This window comes from Brachyhypopomus gauderio, chromosome 13 (genome assembly GCF_052324685.1).
Source record: "Brachyhypopomus gauderio isolate BG-103 chromosome 13, BGAUD_0.2, whole genome shotgun sequence".
In the NCBI taxonomy this organism is placed as follows: Eukaryota; Metazoa; Chordata; class Actinopteri; order Gymnotiformes; family Hypopomidae; genus Brachyhypopomus; species Brachyhypopomus gauderio.
This window is the reverse complement of record NC_135223.1, coordinates 16031820-16051971: the sequence shown is the minus strand read 5'-3', so window position 1 is coordinate 16051971 and position 20152 is coordinate 16031820. Positions and strand designations below refer to the sequence as shown.

The 20152-nt window shown below is 48.0% G+C and overlaps 1 protein-coding gene across 1 annotated transcript in view; it reads right to left on the bottom strand.

Moving 5' to 3' along the window:
* The window catches only part of kmt2ca (lysine (K)-specific methyltransferase 2Ca), a 112707-nt gene that overhangs the window by 56666 nt on the left and 35889 nt on the right, over nt 1-20152 (bottom strand). The window contains 8 exon segments of the mRNA XM_076971258.1: nt 3263-3402; nt 4735-4910; nt 7376-7490; nt 9663-9772; nt 9775-9840; nt 10225-10398; nt 14716-14828; nt 15327-15478. Of these exon segments, the coding sequence (XP_076827373.1) occupies nt 3263-3402; nt 4735-4910; nt 7376-7490; nt 9663-9772; nt 9775-9840; nt 10225-10398; nt 14716-14828; nt 15327-15478 (1046 nt within the window).

Below are 20152 nucleotides of genomic sequence, written 5' to 3'. Positions count from 1 at the left end.
CAGAGTTCAGAGAGCCCTGGGGCTGCTGGGGTCAGGACGCAGACCAGGAGACAGAGACAGGGGTAAGGAGAGACATAGAGACAAGAGTGACACACACACACACACACACACACACACACACACACACACACACACACAAATACATGCATAGACACACACGCCCCCAACACGTGTGCACAGCAGCAAATTGCTCCTTTTAATCCCTCCTCGTTTAACCTTAAATTGGAGTCTATAAAACAGCTGAATGGGCAGAGCAGCAGCAGTGTGGCCAGGCAGCTGGGCCTGGGGGGGGACCTGTTTCGCTGGGCTCAGCTGTCCTCCGACCCCCCCCACACACACACACACACACCGGGGGACACGCCAAAGTGCTTCAAACGGCCATTAGCTCACATTAGAGCGTAGTGGTGACAGAGCGCCGGTTCTCGGGTCAGCTGTGAAACTGCATCCTCTCCCATTGGGTGTGAGCGCGTGGGGCCCAGGCGCCTCCCAGCTCCACCAATCGATGTTCACCTGTTCGTCTGAGCCGCCGCCCACGTGCAGGGCTGCTGCATGTAGACGAACCCTGACAGACCAACATGGGTGGGAGGCAGGAACGCGGGCTAGAGCGCGGAGAAGCCCTACGCACGTTCACACACACACACACACACACACACACACACACACACACACACACACACACACACACACACACACACACACACACACACACACACACACACACACACACACACAGGGACAAAACACAGCCTTTGCTGCGGCTCCGTGTTTCCCACCTTCCACATGGGCAATCGTAGCACCATGAGACTCCACACCAGCAGAGAGGAGCGCTTTGACCAATGGACTATTTACAATATCAGCAAAGCCCATCAATACTGCATTGTGTGTGTGTGTGTGTGTGTGTGTGTGTGTGTGTGTGTGTGTGTTTTCTATTCAGGTGTCTCGGTATGATTCCCTGACGACACCAGTCATCTGAAAGCAACCAGTAGGGCATCCTTTAACAGCACCTCTGGGAATTTCCCATGACAGATCATATAACCACAGTGTACACCTGAGACCCAGGTTTAGCTTCACCTTTCAGTAAAAGAGTACGCCTGTGTGTGTGCGTGTGTGTGTGTGTGTGTGTGTGTGTATCGTCATGTGTGTTTGTGCGCGCGCGTGTGTGTGTGAACTTGTATGTTTGAGAATGCATGTTTATTATTTTTGTGTGTGTGTGTGTGTGTGTGTGTGACTGGGAGTGGGGGTTGGATAAAACAGGTGGGAGTCTTGACTCATCTTCTCGGGGGTTAGGGGAGAGAGGAATCGAAGGGCTGCTTCCTCCTCGAGCTGCTGGCTGCTACCCAGAATATCGCCTGTGGCAGAGTGAGCCTCACAAAAGGGGCTTCACTGGCTTCACCCACTCATGCCAGCACAGCCACCCCTCCCCCCTCCCTGTGCACAAACACACATTCACACTGGTCATAGGAACTGACTGGGGTTTGAATCTGCACTGCCATTCATCTCCTTGCCACCAGTCATGAGGAAGGGCAAGTTTTCATTAGGTCCGGTAATGGCTGCAAAGAAAATAATATTCACTTTTAGTGTTCTGGGGTTTGAGAACAGGTCACCAGCTGGGCCTGCAAATCTACGAGTACAGGAAACCAGTAATTGATGGTCCCTCAGCACGGCATCATCCAGAGAGAATCAGGAACCACAGCTAGAGCCCAGAACCACTCCTACAACTGATGGACCAAGGAGGAAGGTTTTCTCCTTCAACCTTTGTTAAGTCTTTGTAAACCTCCTTTGGAACCTTTAAGCACCAACGGAACATCACGATCACCCATCAAATTTCATTCAAGGTCAGGACTCTTGATAATTTCACATCCAGTGACTAATACACTTCTTTAAAAAAACTCTCCTATTAAACTGCCATAAATAGTTGAAAAACTCTACAAATACTGTCAAGTAAGGGGCTCGACGACAACATTGCTGCCACGGCAACAGCATTCATGTCCTTGGGCTTTCATTTACAGACCTTCAAAAACTTAAGTGGTGGTCAGAGCTCCTTGTGTATGTATGTCTGTGTATACCGGAGTAAGTGAGGCCGAGGGTGAGGGCAACCACCAGGCAGCACAGGAGTACAATGTAAATACGTTCATTTGCCTGTGGCGACTTCCACCGTAACAGCAAGGCACTACGGCCCAGTTTCCTCTTCCTGTCACTTCAGACAAAACCATCGTCAAAATGACAAAACACAGGCTACATTAATAACCGTTTACAGTGCTGCACAGACAACTTGACACTGGCTTCTGAGGAGAAGGGCCCAAACCAGCGAGTCAGAATCTGAAAACCCACACAAATGGGAACTTATCCACTACATCAAAACATGGCATACAATGAAGTTTCTGAATCGTTCCGAAAAATGTTTTCAATTCCCCAGTTATGTGACATGGTACAAAGCCAGTCAGTGCTTAAACATCACCTGTGCCGCTACACGAGAAACCAGCACTCCCCCTTTTTACAGCACGACAGTAACGTCTTAAAAAAAACCCCACAGATTAGATGGCAGAGGGTATAAACGACAGCAGGCCACACCATTATTTTCCCCAAAGTCATTCCTTAACACACACACGCGTTACAGTGGTGACCAAGCATGCACGTCATGCAACAACAAAACAACAGCAGGCACTCTATCTACCTTCTCTCACACACACACACACACACACACACACACACACACACACACACACACACACACACACACACACACACACACACACACACAGACCTCTGCTGAACCGACAAAGACACTGTAATTACAGTGGTGACAGGAGAGAGGCCAGCGCATTACATCTCTGTCACTCTCAATCCCAGAGCCTGGAGCGCGGCGACGTGCCTGTGCTGTCGAGCGGTTAACACCATTCTCTCCCACGCTAGCACCAGCTAAGGGTCCCTGTCAGAATACTGAGCAGCTGAAAAGAAGATCTCATTCAAAAAGACCTCAGAGCCTGGTGGTAATAAAACAGTAATGAATGCTATTTCAACATCTTAATCCAAAAACACTTAACCACAGCTGAGCCTTGTCTTCCAAAGACCTTATGATTCCTGGATCAAACTGCGACACTTCAGTCGGCTTTCGACAGCCAGGGTCCGGTACAGCCGAGCCAGAAATACAGCTAAATCTGCGTCTGCTCTTACAGAAACGGTCACCCGACAGCATCTCCCTCACGGCAGACTCGACAAGCGCAGAACTCCGGAAAACGACGGACAGCCTCCACACACTCACCGTTGGGTCCTTCGGGGCAGAGGACGTCCGGGCCGCGCCCCGCTCCGTCCGCCTCCGCACAGGTGCCGCAGGTGTAGCCGTCTGGCGCCGGCGCTCCAGGGTCGCCGTCCTCTCGTCTCTCGCACTCCGCGTGAACCCATCTGGGGAGGAGGAACACAAACCCCAGCGTCAGCTCCCGCTCCAATCGTCCACGTCCTCAACCCTTCTGAAAACATTTGGCTGGCTGCTCCGTGGAGATTGGGAGAAGGTGCCATTAGGTGGCCTACCGTGCCGAGGTGGCCCTACCCCCTCTCTGCTTCTCTGAGCGAGATCTTGCTATGAGGAGTTGCAGAACATATGTGGCCTGGATGGATCTCTCACAGCTGGGCCTAGCCCTCTCCTGATGAGCCCTTACCCACAAGCCCCTGCAGGGACGCCTCGGGGAGCCTGGGCGTTCACTGGGCTGGCACCGCACACCCTCTGTGTCTGTCTGCTGCCCTTGCATTCAGTCAGTGAACATCTCGCTGCCTCGTCACCCTTTCTATCTTTGTAGCGCTGCGTGCTGTGCTGCTGGTCTCTTGCTGCCTCTATCCCTAGGGTGGCTCCATACTTCACTAGATCAGGATTTGGGTTAGTCGATAGTGAAGCAACAGCCAGACAGGATTGTGATTAATGAGTTCGATATATTTTCTGAAAAGAGCAGTCAGTGGGCAACCAAGTAAAAATGAGAAGGCATAGTTAGCATATCAAAACATACTGAAGGGACAGTGGCTAATTAGCACAGTAAGTAATTTCACAATTCCTGCCATCAAATATCTTAGGCAGCCTCTCACACCAGGAGAGCTACAGCATGAACTATGACCACATCAACCCCCGCCAATCAGCCCCAGCTAACAAAACTCAGCAACCTTTGACCCTGAAGCATCGGTCACAAAGGACAGAGAGCCGATTAGGCTTAACTCACTCATGCATGAGGCGGGTCGAAAGGTCGTCATGGCAATCCCCTCACTCACCCACCCCCCCGACAACTAACTGCCCCCCTTATTGCACACGTAATCAGACCAGGCCTCCCACATTCAATTCCCCATCTACAGCGCAGGGGTCTGATTACATCTGACCCCCCGCTGAACAGTCAGAGACAGATGATCAAATCCATTTGCCTCACAAATTACACAGACGTCTCATGTCTCAACAACTTATTCTAATTGCCTTTTGAAATCTGAACAACACACCAAAGATGGCCTTCGCACACTTGAGTGGAAATTCTTAACCTCAACATGCACGTCTCGTCAGCGTTACTGCAGTTCCATTATCACAGATAATGGTGTTTACAAGTACTCTGAAAGATTAAACTATTCATTTCTATAAGAGGAATTACAGTCAATCAACATCTTTGTAAAGAATATTTCATTTTATTTCAATAACAAAAATACCCTAGAATGGCATCATTTCATAGCTTAAGAATCTGAAACACTCACAGGCGTAGGTCTTACCTCTTGCAGGTTTTGCAAGCGAGTGTGTCCTTCGGCGCGTCGGGGTCCTGGCCCCTCCCACACACGTGGCAGGAGAGGGTGTGGTCCTGGTGCTGCTGGCAACACTCACACAGCACGCTGCTGGAAGACCACTGGCCAGTACTTCGGGCACCACATTGAGCACACGTGCGACAATTCTGCAATTACACACACACACACACACACACACACGCACACACACACACACACACACACACACACACACACACACGCACACACACAGTAGATTTGGTTCTAGGTTATTCAGTAATGGGTGGACAGCGACTCTATTGAGTCTGAAGTTGCCTAATTGTGACGTTGTTGACACAGACAGAACACGAAAATGGGTCATTTTTAAATGAGTGGAAGCACAAGTACTGCATAAAAATGAGCATCACTACCTTCACAAAGCACACGTCACCAAACAAACAGCTTACGGAAAACGCAAACACAATTGTGATTTAATCATGCTATAATTATGTCCCCACATAATCCTCATTATTCATGATCATCAAGCGTATAAGGATCGAATCCAACGAGGTGGGTTCTGATGAACGGGCTCAGACCAACTTGGCTGGCCCGATTTCCACCAACAGCCTCAGAGAGGTGAGAGACAGAGGCCTGGAGACACTCCAGCAGTCACTGGAGCTGAATTCTATCACCAGTCTCCAGAAGGAGGACTGGGGGAAAGACACAGGGAGAGAGAGAGAGGCAGATGGAGAGACAGCAAGAAAGAAAATGAGAGAGAGAGAGAGAGAGAGAGAGAGAGAGAGAGAGAGAGAGAGAGAGAGAGCCAGGCAAGCACAAGTGAGAGGAAGCAGGCGAGAGTGAGAGAGACAGCATGCAGGAGTGAATAGAAGAGATAGCCTGAGCTCCAGGACCATACCCCTCCCAAACGTCAGGCAGAGATGACTGAGGGGGTCTGTGAGCTGTTAACGACCCAGATAACTCAATTTGCCTGGGCAGCGGTGGGTGTTTCTTCAGCACAGCGCTGCACCAGGGAGGAGATTCGTTACAGGAAACGCTGGCTGACAGCTGCTAATCAGAGCCTGGAATCAAAACAGTCTGGCGGTGCCCTTCCACCCCTCCCCCTCAGACCAGGCCCTCTGAGCCCAGCGCTCAGCGTCTGGCAGACGTTCTGATCCATTCTCCTTAATGAGGCTGATGGGATCATCATCATCGTCTCATCAAGCAGGAAAGGGAATGTCTGCTGAGAGTTGAAGGATCAGGGATTCTCCCACAGCACACAATCCGAATCCATACTCCATATCCACAGTCCCACAGCGCTGAATCCATACTCCATACCCACAGTCCCACAGCGCTGAAACCATACTCCATACCCACAGTCCCACAGCGCTGAATCCATACTCCATACACATCCTCCCAGAGCACTGAATCCATACTCCATATCTACAGTCCCACAGCACTGAATCCATACCCACAGTCCCACAGCACTGAATCCATACTCCATACCCACAGTCCCACAGCACTGAATCCATACTCCATACCCACAGTCCCACAGCACTGAATCCATACTCCATACCCACAGTCCCACAGCATTGAATCCATACTCCATACCCACAGTCCCACAGCACTGAATCCATACTCCATACCCACAGTACTGAATTCATACTCCGTACACATCCTCCCAGAGCACTGAATCCATACTCCATACACATCCTCCCAGAGCACTGAATCCATACTCCATACACATCCTCCCAGAGCACTGAATCCATACTCCATACCCACAGTACTGAATCCATACTCCATACCCACAGTCCCACAGCACTGAATCCATACTCCATACCCACAGTCCCACAGCACTGAATCCATACTCCATACCCACAGTCCCACAGCACTGAATCCATACTCCATACCCACAGTCCCACAGCACTGAATCCATACTCCATACCCACAGTCCCACAGCACTGAATCCATACTCCATACCCACAGTCCCACAGCACTGAATCCATACTCCATACCCACAGTCCCACAGCACTGAATCCATACTCCATACCCACAGTCCCACAGCGCTGAATCCATGCTCCATACCCACAGTTCCAGAGCACTGAATCCATACTATATACCCACAGTCCCACAGCGCTGAATCCATGCTCCATACCCACAGTTCCAGAGCACTGAATCCATACTCCATACCCACAGTCCCACAGCGCTGAATCCATGCTCCATACCCACAGTTCCAGAGCACTGAATCCATACGCCATCATAGCCAAAACAATAAAGCAACACACATCCAAACAGCCTAAATGGCCTGCAAACAACCACCAGCAAACATCCACACCTCCCTCTCTGCGTCTCCATCCCTCCCCTCCCCCTCCATCTCCTTCCCCCCTACCCCTCCATCTCTATCCATCTCTGTCTCTCTCCACCTCCCTCCCTCTCTCCCCTGTGCTCTGCTGGAGAACTCAAACAAAAAGGAACTAAAGCACAAAAGTTATCATGCACTGCTGACTAAAAACAGCACTGGGACGTCAAGCGTATAACAGAGGGGAGGGGAGGGGTGCCGGAGAGGCAAGAGAACCAGTCACCCTGCATTACCCCCAGCCCGAGCCCCAAACAGGGGAGAGGGGGTGTGGTCTGGGTAGATCAGCTTGCTCCTTACCTTACACCTCCAACCGTTAGTGGGGATGGAGTCCATTACGGGCTGCAGGCAGAAGGTGTGGTAGCCCTTATCACACAAGTCACACACCAGCATCTTGCAGTCATCCCCAGGGTTTCTGAACAAAGGCAAAAAGCAAAATGAAAAACAAACTGAAAAACATTTTAAAAAAATGTAGTTAATTACATAACCGTGCGCATGCACTCAAAAACAACAGCAGGAGGAAGTAAAAAGTTTCAGACACACACAGACGCATACATACACACCCCAGCATCAAACAAAGAAGGGGCAGCCATGCTGGATTAACAGAAATCAGTTTTCTAGTTTAATCATGTCAGGCAACAGCATTTTGCCATTTGTCTAACTGAATTAGCCATCACACTCCACCCAGGGATCTCTGTCTGCACACTCGGCACGACGGTTTCATTAAAACTCAGGGACGAGCGCGTTGAGGAAGCCAGGCAAACGCACCATTAAACCCCGCACACGAGCAACGCCACAGCAACAGCTGGGTTCCTGACTCCAGACCTGTGTAGGTGATAAATCCCAGCAGGGAGTGGAGAGGGCACTACAAGTATGTCTGTATCGAACAGTGAGATTTACTGGAGCAGGAGATTGTGTGTGTGTGTGTGTGTGTGTGTGTGTGTGTGTGTGTGTGTGTGTGTGGGGGGGGGGGGGGGGGGGGGGGGGGGTACATGGATGGAGTGTGAAGAGTGGAGAGATGGCAAATTCCAGGCATGCATTCTTTAATCAAATGTCAATCTACACTAAATGAATGTCATGTGATCTTCATAGATAAGGAGAGCTCTTAAAACAGGGCCACTCCCCCTCAGCTCTTAAACCAGTGCCCCTCCCCCTCAGCTCTTAAACCAGGGCCCCTCCCCCTCAGCTCTTAAACCAGGGCCCCTCCCCCCTAAGCTCTTAAACCAGGGCCCCTCCCCCTAAGCTCTTAAACCAGGGCCCCTTCCCCCTAAGCTCTTAAACCAGGGCCCCTCCCCCCTAAGCTCTTAAACCAGGGCCCCTCCCCCCTAAGCTCTTAAACCAGCCCCCCCCCCCCCCCCCCCTAAGCTCTTAAACCAGGGCCCTTCCCCCTAAGCTCTTAAACCAGGGCCCCTTCCCCCTAAGCTCTTAAACCAGGGCCCCTCCCCCCTCAGCTATTAAACCAGGGCCCCTCCCCCCTCAGCTATTAAACCAGGGCCCCTTCCACCGTCAGCTCTTAAAGCAGGCCCCCTTTCCTCCTCAGCTCTTAAACTAGGGCCCCTTCCCCCTAAGCTCTTAAACCAGGACCCCTCCCCCCTCAGCTATTAAACCAGGGCCCCTTCCACCGTCAGCTCTTAAAGCAGGCCCCCTTTCCTCCTCAGCTCTTAAAGCAGGGCCCCTCCCCCTCAGCTCTTAAACCAGGGCCCCTCCCCCCTCAGCTCTTAAACCAGGGCCCCTCCCCCCTCAGCTCTTAAACCAGGGCCCCTCCCCCCTCAGCTCTTAAACCAGGGCCCCTTTCCTCCTCAGCTCTTAAACCAGGGCCCCTCCCCCTAAGCTCTTAAACCAGGGCCCCTCCCCCCTCAGCTCTTAAACCAGGGCCCCTTTCCTCCTCAGCTCTTAAACTAGGGCCCTTCCTCCTCAGCTCTTAAACCAGGGCCCCTCCCCCTCTGATTCTAAGCACACCCTCCTTCATTGCAATGGCAGTACTGTACAAAAACCAAAGACTGGTGAGGGCTCAGGAGAATGGAAGAAAAAAAACCCCCAGACGATCAAGACAAGTTGGTTAACTGCAATGCTAGCTCTTATTTCTATCCCTTTGCAAAAAGGTTCTGCTAATCTCCTGTCTACCATTCAAAAATGTGTCAGAGCGTATCTTCAGAAAATATTCCCTTCCGTCGCCCAGAACCCACCAACCGCACATCCTGTCATCTCTTCTTTTTTCTCTCCCCCATTCCTTCCTTCCCTGCTTATAGCTAAAAACACACACCCACACACGTGCGCAAGCTCAGGGATATAGGAATACACACAAACACACACACACTCATACGCGAGGACGAAGAAAAAAAGTCTATATCACAGGGAAATTAGGGGGGAAAAGAGACGTGCGTTTGCAGATTACAAATGACACCATACGGTTTACAAAAGCCACACAAACAATCCAACAAACACAATGTATTAGATGAAACAGATGGCAAAATAATCCTTAGGTACACGTCTTCCGTATAGTGAATTCAACAATGAAGCATGGACGCCCTCATGAGAGGCAGGGGTTTGGAGAACCTGCGTGTGATGGCAAAGCGGATGCGCTGACCTGCATATCAGGCAGACCTTGCAGTCGGGACACTGCCAGCCTGCCCGTTTCAGAGGGGTGACCACCACATCCAGACAGGAGCCGTGGTAGTGCTGAAGCCGTGGTAGTGCTGACCACATGTGGAGCAGAAGAGCTGGTCCTGCAAGTCCCCTGGACTGTCACACACCATACAGTTGACCTCGCCTTTAGCCGGGGGGGGGGGGGATAACAAGCATGAGGGAGAAAGAAGGAAACCTTCACATAAGCTGTCGCAAATATACACTTTCAAACAAGAATCCATTTTAAAGCTTAACTTTATTAGAGAGTACACAACACAATACACAATTACACAAAAACTACAAAAAAACAAAAAATCTTGAAGATGAAGCAAATGTACTCAACGAACACTGGCCAACACTTTTTGCAAAAACGCTCGTTCAATAAGAGCAGAATGGTATCAATCCAATGACAGTAATCATCACAGAAAAGCTTTTTGTTTGTGAGAGACAGAAAGAAGCAAAGAAAGAAAGAACAGATAAATACTGGCAGACGGCCAGACAACAAGCAGGAGGGCCAGCGAGACGAGAGACTCACAGCGTGCGAGGGCAAGTGGGGCGTGGTCCGGGCACAGCAGGGTGTGTCTCTTGGCGTCCTGGAGAGCCCCGGCAGCAGCAGCACAGGGGTAGTGATAGGAGCGCACACACGCCTCCTCACAACACCTAATGGAGGCTCCTAGACGCTTACAATACGCACAATACTACCGCACACGCGCGCACACACACACACACGCACGCACGCACGCACGCACGCACCACACACGCGCGCACCCGCACCCGCACCCCCACACAGACACACACACACAGACACACACACACAGACACACACACACAGACACACACACACAGACACACACACACAGACACACACACAGACACACACACACACACACACACGGAGTGAATTACAAAACAGGTCAACATTATTCATTCTGACAAGGCAAACAGTGAAGTGCCAATTACAAAGGGCCATCTTAAACATAAGCTTTGACCCGACTGGTTTAACTTATAGATTCGGTTTACGTCACTGGATTGATTCTATATAAACAACTGCAAATAAACGCAATGTCAACAAAAAGTCGTCTATGTATCTAGTCAGCTAGTTTACTGACTGGAAACTGCCCTTACCCTGTAGTCGCTTGGAATCCTTATGTAAACAAGTTATTGTAACAAATTATTTGATTATTATTATTTGCAATAACTGAAGAGGGAATAATCTCCCCATATGGTAGCAGCTGCCTCACAGCACAGCCAAACAGTTCACACGTCTGGGAACAGCACAGGGGTCTCGAGGGTGAGCTCTCACATGAAGAGCTGTTTCCAGACTTAAGGCCTAATGCATTCTTCTCCCATAACCCAACACCTGTCTGACGATATGCCACAATATTACCTGCTAATATTTTCTCCCACCTGCACTATAATGATACCACAGCAAAAAATCAGAACATGGATTGACAAATAGACAAAAGTGCTATCATTTTGAATTTTCACTATTTTAACTATTTTAAATCTGTATGGATGATATTAATAAATTAGGCACCATATATATGACCAGAGACAGACATTATACCAGTAAACCAGCATCAGTCCAACCATTCTCCACCCACACTGAGATTTTCCCTTGTGCACATATCAGAGCGTAAAGGCGTCTTTTAATACTGGATGAGTGCGGGAGGCCTCAGAAGCACTGGGCTTTGAACTAAAGACATCTGTAAGCACCAGGCCGTGAGCTAAAAGACATCTTAAGTCAGCAGCCGTGTCTGTCCCTCACGGCTGTGAGGAGCACTGGCCCATGACCCCAAACTCAACTATCTGCAAACACCTTTCAACACCGAGCATCAAGAGGCTGTCACCCAGGCACAGGGCACTTGGGGGCTGCCCGAGGCCCGGTTCCACTGCCCCCTGTACAGACAGGCGAGGCAGGACTACCTTCCTGCCTCACTGAGTGGGCCCTCGGACGGCAGTGGCAGCCGTGAAACAGCGCGGCTGTCTGAAACGCAGGACGGAATGCTGTGTACTTGGGTTTCTAAGGACCAATGGCAAAGCAAGCTAATACAGATGACTATTAGCTAATATATTAGGCAATTGTGAAAGGGCCTATAAATAATGTAGGTGAGCATGCAGAAAAGGCTATTATTTTTTTCCGGCATTACGGAGGCTGGTTGTCTGAGGAGATCAAGCCACAGAGTCCAGCTAATTCTGGAAGCACGGGAGGGGGTGAGAACGCTACTCCCCGTGTTCCTGTCACCGCGCTCCGCCAATCAATAAATCAACCAATCTGGTAACACTGGAAGGACAGTCCTCCTTCAGGCACAAAAGCACAAAACCACCCCGCCTTTCCAAACTCGTCTGACCCTGCAAACTACTCCGCCTGCAGCCTAGAAGTCGTCGCGACTGAAGAAGCCAAGTTCAGCTTATCCTGCATATAGAGGTAAAGCGTCAGTATGGGTAGTTCTCCAGAGATCTGAGTGTAAGGGCAACCCCAGAGTGGTGACCTGTGCATCAGAGGCTATGCCAGCAGTGACAGCAGGCAGCTATCCTGGGGTCGGCTTTCAAAGACTTCATCTACCTAGTCGACCTTCTGGAGATGCACTGCTCTATGAGGTTTGGTTCCGACCCAAATCCCAACAGCTACGCAAGGTATTCATATGTATCTGAATGCTCAAAGCTACACTCTGAAGGTCATAAAAAGCAGTTACAGAGCTACATGGGCATAAAAGGTTCTATGCTAGCAAAGAAGAAGGTTGTTCTCTGATAGTACCGTCTGCAGTATTTATGAGGATTTCCAAAAGATCTTTTACATGAATCTGAAGGGGAACCATCATAGCGCAGACAAGACAGAGATGAAGCATTAAAGTGAGTGAGAGTTGGGGGGGCAAGAAGAGGGTGAAAGATGTGAAAGAGTGAGGGGGAGAGAGAGAGAGAAGAGAGGACAGAAGACAGGAAAGAGAGTGAGGGGGAGACAGAGAGGAGAGCTGGCATCATGTGTCTTCTCTTGGTTTCTTAACAAGGGTCACTAGATAACTACCACATCCCACACAAATGTGCAACACACGCACATGCGCAGACATACGCGCACACACACACACACACACACACACACACACACACCCCTGACATTTCGTCTGAAAGCTAAATGAGCAATCTGCCAATAGTTTAGCAGATTAGGGGTGCAAATGCAATTAGAGGAACATGATCTGGCGAGGGGTTCGGCAGCGTGTGCTCCGCGCAGGGGAGGAGAATCCCACCCTGAGCTCCGTGACCTTTCCATTTCACAGCTCACCGAGCCTCTCTGCCAGGGACAACCTTTAGCTGAACAGCATCCATCTCAAATGGGTCTGCGCGCACACACACACACACACGCACAACGCATGCAACAGGACCATACAGAATACAGTACATGTTGGTGTGTCCTCAGTTTAGCACCTCCCCTTTACACACCTAACACAGCCCTTTAAAGGAAACAGAGGCACCAACACAGCACTGACCAAAAACATCCTCAGAGCAACTCAACGACAGAAGCTCCATCAGCAATTACATAAGCATGACATAAAAGGAAAAGCCTGCTTGGTTCTGGCCGTGATGGACCAGGGAAAGGTTCTACTCATTCATTCTTCAAATAATCTCATTCCACCAATAAACGCCTCTGCTTACACAATACGGCTTCCTGTCGCAGCTGGAGCACAGACCCAACAGGACACAACGAACGTCTCGCTGTGCACTGAAATATCAGCGTCATCTTTAGCTCAGGGAAAGGATGTCTGGCAACACAATCACCTCCTTGTTTGCACAAAAGCTGAGGAGCTTCACTGCGTTCGGGGCTTTGGCGCTTTTCTGCGGTAGCTAGAACAGTATCTCAGACACACACAGAAACCCACGTCTTGATAACGACGACATCAGGTCCCAGAGGTGATGAAAATTAGCAGAAATAAAAACAATTAATTACCCCTAATGTGCCCCCCTACAAACACCCCCCTCCCCCACTAAACACTAACAGCGCCCCCAACCCCACACAACTCCCCGTGCGCCCGTGTCTGACACATCATACTGTGTTAATTAGTGGATGCTTCACTAGAGAGATCGCAACGGCTGCACCAAACTACTCAAAACCTAATTAGAAAATATTTTAAGAACCAGGGGACCTGCCCATCCCCCTAGCCCTCTAAACCCCCCCCCCCCCCCCCCCCCCCTCCATTTCTCTCTATTCCCTGTTTCTCTCTCGCTGCCAATAATAACCCCTTTCATGATTCTCTCTGAATACTTAATCAGGGCTGGGTACACTGGTCTTTGCCTTGTAAACTATTAGCATCAGCACACATATGAAAAAAACTACAGCTGAAAGCTTGTAGCTTGAAATTGTTATTGTAGCACGGCATTAGTGGAACACTGAGATTATCTGTTCTCATGTTGAAGCGTTGAGTGGAGATGCTTCTCAAACAGTCACAGAGTAGAAGGCAATCAACAATTTTCTTATTTGTTTGGACAAATCAAGGCTGACTCAACATCTATAGAGAATCAGCCAATTCAAACATGGATCAGTGCATAGAATCCAAACCAGTCCATTAAAACACACCTACCCATAGCAAAATCAACTGCTGAAGATCTGAGCTCAGGCTAGCTAGAACTGCACACACGCACGCATGCACACACGCACGCACACACGCACTTCCTCACATAAAAGCACAAATGTATTGTTTGTTGGTTGTTAAACTACAGACTGTTGCAATATTGATATTTCTGTGTGTTTCAGACAATCCACTGGAGAGTTACATTTTCCGTGGGTGTTTTAATGAATCACAATGTTCACATCTGAAAGATAAATACTGTACTCCAAAATAACCAATTGAACCATTTTGTCATTTCATTTATATCATAGTTTTATCTCAACATCCCACAGCATAGTGTGAATATAGATTTTTTCGTTTTATGCCGATAAGCATGCACTGCTCACCGTGTGCTTGGCCTTATGGCTGGAGGTGCTGCGTGAGTTAATGACGGGTTAATGAAGACATTCTTACCTCTGTGCTCCCTGAGTCTATGGCTTTGTCCACATAGAGCTGGGCTTGACCGCCTTCCCCGCGACATACTCCTTCTGACCAGGCAGCACACTGTAGGTGTGCACAGCACTGACCTGGGAGAGGAAACACACACACACACACACACACACACACACACACACACACACACACACACACACACACACACACACACACACACACACACACACACACAGGTACACATGCAAATGAACACACACCGTTGAAATGTTTATGCTTGCATGTTTTCATTGGAAGCGTAAGGCGAGAGTTATGTCTGCTTGTCTCCTTATAACAAATTCCTAAGGGATTTTTAGAGAAGAATGTGATTTTTATTTAAAAACAAAACAATCTCTGATTTTTTAATTTAATCTAATCTAATCATTGATAATAGCACTTTAAATCAATAACACACTGGCATTAAAGCAGCATTCCACAAAATTGTGCAAATCCAAGCGATTCACCCAACTCCCCAAGGTCCCAGTAACTTAGATGGTAAACAGTGACATTTTTGGTCATGTGACTTTTGCATAACGAATTCTGCTTTAAACCATCTTTGGCAACCCCAACCAATGCCTGACAACAACTCTTACCAGTAGGGTCGAATAAAGACTGGACGTTGATGTCGTCAGGGAGGCCGATCTGACCCAGTTCATCCCAGAGCTTGCGACTTGGCTCCTCGCTGAAGGGGTCCGTGCTTCCGGGAGCGGAAGCGGAGTGGAGGCCGCTGTCAGGGGAGCTGATCCTGGGGAGGAGACGAGGAGTTTTTACACAGGACCCAAACACAGCATGACCAAAGTGCAACTGATCTGCTGGTGAAATTTTCCCACTTGTCTCTCCTGCATAAATAGTCTATTATTTATCCGCAATTGATGTTTACCAACTCAAATTGCCAAATGCCAATTCCAGAGTGTAAATAAACACTTGGAAACTTCTTCTGTGCAGTATTTTTCTGGTGCCTCCAGTTCTGGATCTGGAGAATTCTCCAACACTCCCTCTGCAAACTAATCCTATACTTCCCAATGGGGAGACGTCAGCCAGTGTGGAGCAGCATCTCCACACCAGCACCAGGGGGGTTCCCCAGGGCTAAGTTTTCAGCCCACCGTTGTTCACCCTGCTGAGGGTCGACTGTGCAGCAATTCACAACTTGAACCACAGAATCAAGTTTACTGGTGACACAACCATGGTGGGTCTCATCAGCAGAGATGCCAAGCCAGGACACAGAGACAAATGTGTAGCAACTAACAGACTAGACTAGGTCGTTGTGGTCAACAGGATGGCATCATTTCAGCTGATGGAAAAGATTTGTTGTTTCCAGTCTTGGTTCGCACCAGTCAGTAACATTTTGCAGATCACTTAATCTGTGCTTCATTGCTTTTCAGGTATCCAAGTAACTGACATTATGATAACCATTTCATCACCAAATTCCTCAGCACTGGAGGATATCGCGAGATCACTTTTGCACCACTCGATGGTTCCATTGCTTTTCTTCTAGTTTTCAGAGCTCTCCTCTGCACTGGTAGCTCAAACAATGCTGTGAGGTAGGAAATGTGTATGTACTTTCATCTGCAAGCCAAAAATGACTGTCTGGCTGTCGCTGCATTTATTTCCACTGTGCGAGAGGCTGTTACATCTCTCTTAATTGAGTACAAATGTGAAAAGCTTACTGTGATCGACAGAGATTTTATCGTGATCCTGTTTCGAGAACGCTTTATTGCCCAGCACAACTCAAACCCTCATCACTGCCCGTGTAGTCTCAGACCTTCAGATCCTGCAGCAAGTAGCGAGGACACACGATACAGTCGGGACGCCGCTGCCCTCCATCACGGACATTTACGGCACATGCTGCAACCCCCAAACCCACCAGCATTGTGGACGATCCCACACAACCCTCACACAAACTCTTTTCTCTCCTGTCTGGGAAAAGGTAACAAAACAATCGGGCACTCATGGCCAGACTTTCTTCCCGCAAGCCATTAAGACTCCTCAATTCCCAGAGACTGGCCTGATGCTGCCTCGGGGTGCACACACACACACACACACACACACACACACACACACACACACACACACACACACACAGTTAACAGACACCATTGCACTCCCTCGCATTTTCCTCACATCTCCTAAGGTCTATTGTCAGAACACTGAATTTAACATAAAACTGAATCTCATTCTTTTCCAGTCCACATTGCTTAATAACATCTGCTGCTAGAATACTGTATTTAACAAATATTTTCCATTTAGCATACATTGTACTCTTCTAATGTTATAATGGTCTTCATATATGCTTTAAGGGTATCTGCTAGACACTGATGTGACATCTTTCTGCAGATCTATTCATGTTACTCAGTCTCAGGTCCTGGTCAGAGTTGCACACTATTGGATATGGCGTATTTGTACATGTATATGTTCATTATATATACATATAGCATGTGGGAATACATATGTACACACTGGCTGATTGGTTCTGCCCATCAGGATTAAGGGTATATGTCATTTCCAGTGTCAAGGCATTTTACTACTAATGGACAATGTTTTAGACTTATCTGTTTGCATTTGTTGTTGCTATGGCAGCAATGAAATTAGGAAATTAAAAGAAAAACCTGATCTACACTCTTGGAACTTTAGAACCCCATGTGATAATACATCTACGTTTCTCTCCCTCTCTCACAACACACACACACACACACACACACACACACACACACACACACACACACACACGTATATATACTTATATATTATTTCTTTATTTTGACAGAGGAACCAGTGCATGTGAGACACAGCATTGGCCGCTATCTTTTATCATTATATCTTATTTGCACATGGAAAGGGTTAGTATGCTGCACAAGTGACACTACAGAGGCGGGGGGCTATCTGAGCTGGCCCTCACACAACGCCTGGCTGTTCAGGAGAGGATGAGTATGCCGGATACGGAGGTCTGGGGGTGGGGGAACACTAATAGAAATAGAAAAAAAACAGGCATTACCATTTAAAAAGAGCCCCGGTGTGAAGGCCAGAGCCGAGATGCAGAGGGGCATGAAAGGCTACTGTATACCAGACTACTCCGTCCTGCACATCTGCATACATCCAAATAACCATCTCACGGCTCTACTTCCGCCGCGTTGGGGTTTGTATAGGGACACGTGCACACGTGTGCGTGCTCCAACATACACACGGGCACGCACACACGGCTAAACACCAAGAGATGGAATATATACATGAACCGAGATGCACGCAGAAATACTAACCCCAACCCGAGGCCTGCACATGTGTGAGAGGCCCGCGCGCGCACACACACCAAAGCAAGCAAGATCTGGCACAGACTGACACACACAAAAAAGTTATTAATTAAAAATAAAAATCACAGAGTCAAGCATGCATTCATACACCTTTTCTGTGGCTTACGTTCTTCTTTGCCCTTAAAAGCGGAGAATTATAAATTAACTTGAGTTTGCCAAAAAAAAAAAAGAAAAGAAAAGAAAAAAAAAAAACATTATATACAATCTCATCCATTTTTTCTCGTGAGCATGCTCCAATTCCTCTCAGCTGTTTGCCATACATCACCAGCACAGAGCATCCTGCCTCCGTGTTCACCGTGGATACGGCAGTGATTTAATTATGGTCTAAATAACCTTTCGGAGGTTATGAATACAGCATGTCCATAATACATCACAGCTCCACACGGAACTTCTCAGGCTGACTTCAAATCTCATCGTCAGCACCATTCATCAACTCCAACAAAAGGTTAGGAGATGACACTTAGGTAAAAAGTTCATCCCAACAAGCACAGAAGAACTGTAATAGATGTAAAATGCTTGATGGGATATGACTGATTGTCCCAAACAATGTCTGCCTAACAGCTGTTACTGAGGGTGTCGGGACCTAAATCAAGCTATACTGACAGCTTTGTGCATTTCCAACCCTGAGATTCAAGTAGTTATCTCATCAGCTAATAATTAAGGTCTTTATGAGTTCAATCTAAGATTTCAGGAAAACGATCCCACGTGATTGCAGCCAAGGAACATTCAACCCCTCGATTATTTGAGTCTGAAACACAAACTCCACATGCAAGCCTTGGAAGTGTAACTGAGCCAACTAGCTAGTTCAAAACCTGAAATGTTCAAGGTGTTCTGTAGGTTTTCTGGTGAAACATACAATATGATTTTGAAAAGAAAAAATAATTTAAAAAATACTTTGGGTCACAATAACGATCCAATAATAATCCCTGCTGAGATTAATCGCTTCTATACAAAACTGTCAGAAGTTCAGTGACACCTGCATAGAACAGCAAGTTTCCAATCCAGTCTATACATTTGTTCTTTTTCTGTTATTCATTTCTTGGTTCACTTGTATGAGAAGTTGGAACACAACAAAAACCTGGCTTGGCTTCGAGTTCCTGAGGACTGGACTCCAAAACGTTTGTCATGCCTTACACTTACAAAAGGAAATGCTTGGATAACGTGCTTATTCCACCCAATTACATTTTTCTGAAATAATAATGAAAGGCTAATGAAGCGATCAATATTACACAACAAACACAAAGTGATGCCAAATCCTCGGAAAGAATGACGATCCAAACAGGCAAAACCAGGACGATACTTCCTTGTTTTTATTCTCCATCAAAGAGGCAACCAGTTCAAGGAGCACTTCAGGGCTTCACCTGATTTAAGGTTTCCCAGCGAGGCCGATCCACAAGGCTACAGCTAATAGTCAGAGGAGCCCAGGGCACCAGCACCTCCCTCCTGCTCAGGGGCAGATGCCTCTCATTACACAAAAGCAGTGATTCATTAAAGCTGCGATTACTCACAGCCTGTCAAAGCTAGTTTCAATTTATATCACCTTAGCAGAGCTTTAATTAACAGCAACACACAAACATGCGCGCGTGCACACACACACACACACACACACACACACACACACACACACACACACACACACACACACACACACACACACACACACACACACACACACCAGGCAAAAGCCTTAAACATCCCTTCTTAGCATTTTTTCTTGGTTGTAGCATTTGTTGGTTTGCAATTTTATAGCACAGAATCTGTGGTTGTACAACGCAACACTACCCTTATCTAGGTCCCACTGCTGATAATGAGTTTCAACATTTGATAAAGTCTTCATCTTAACTGTGTACTGCCTGCTTATCTCCCACTCCCCCCTCGCTTTTGTTCATTTGTTATTATTTTTCATCCCTCACTCATGTCTACAAATGGCAATACTCCAGTTCCTGCTGACCAATCAGAAGGCTCCAACGCAACAATGCTCCACCACTTGGCAGGCAGCCAGAAACAACCCAGGTCGAGCATTACGTCATAAGTCCCGAGGGTAGACGCCTGATTGGTTCCAAAGACCAGAGCAAATTAGGCACACGTCCAATGAGCACAGGGGTGTCTTTCAA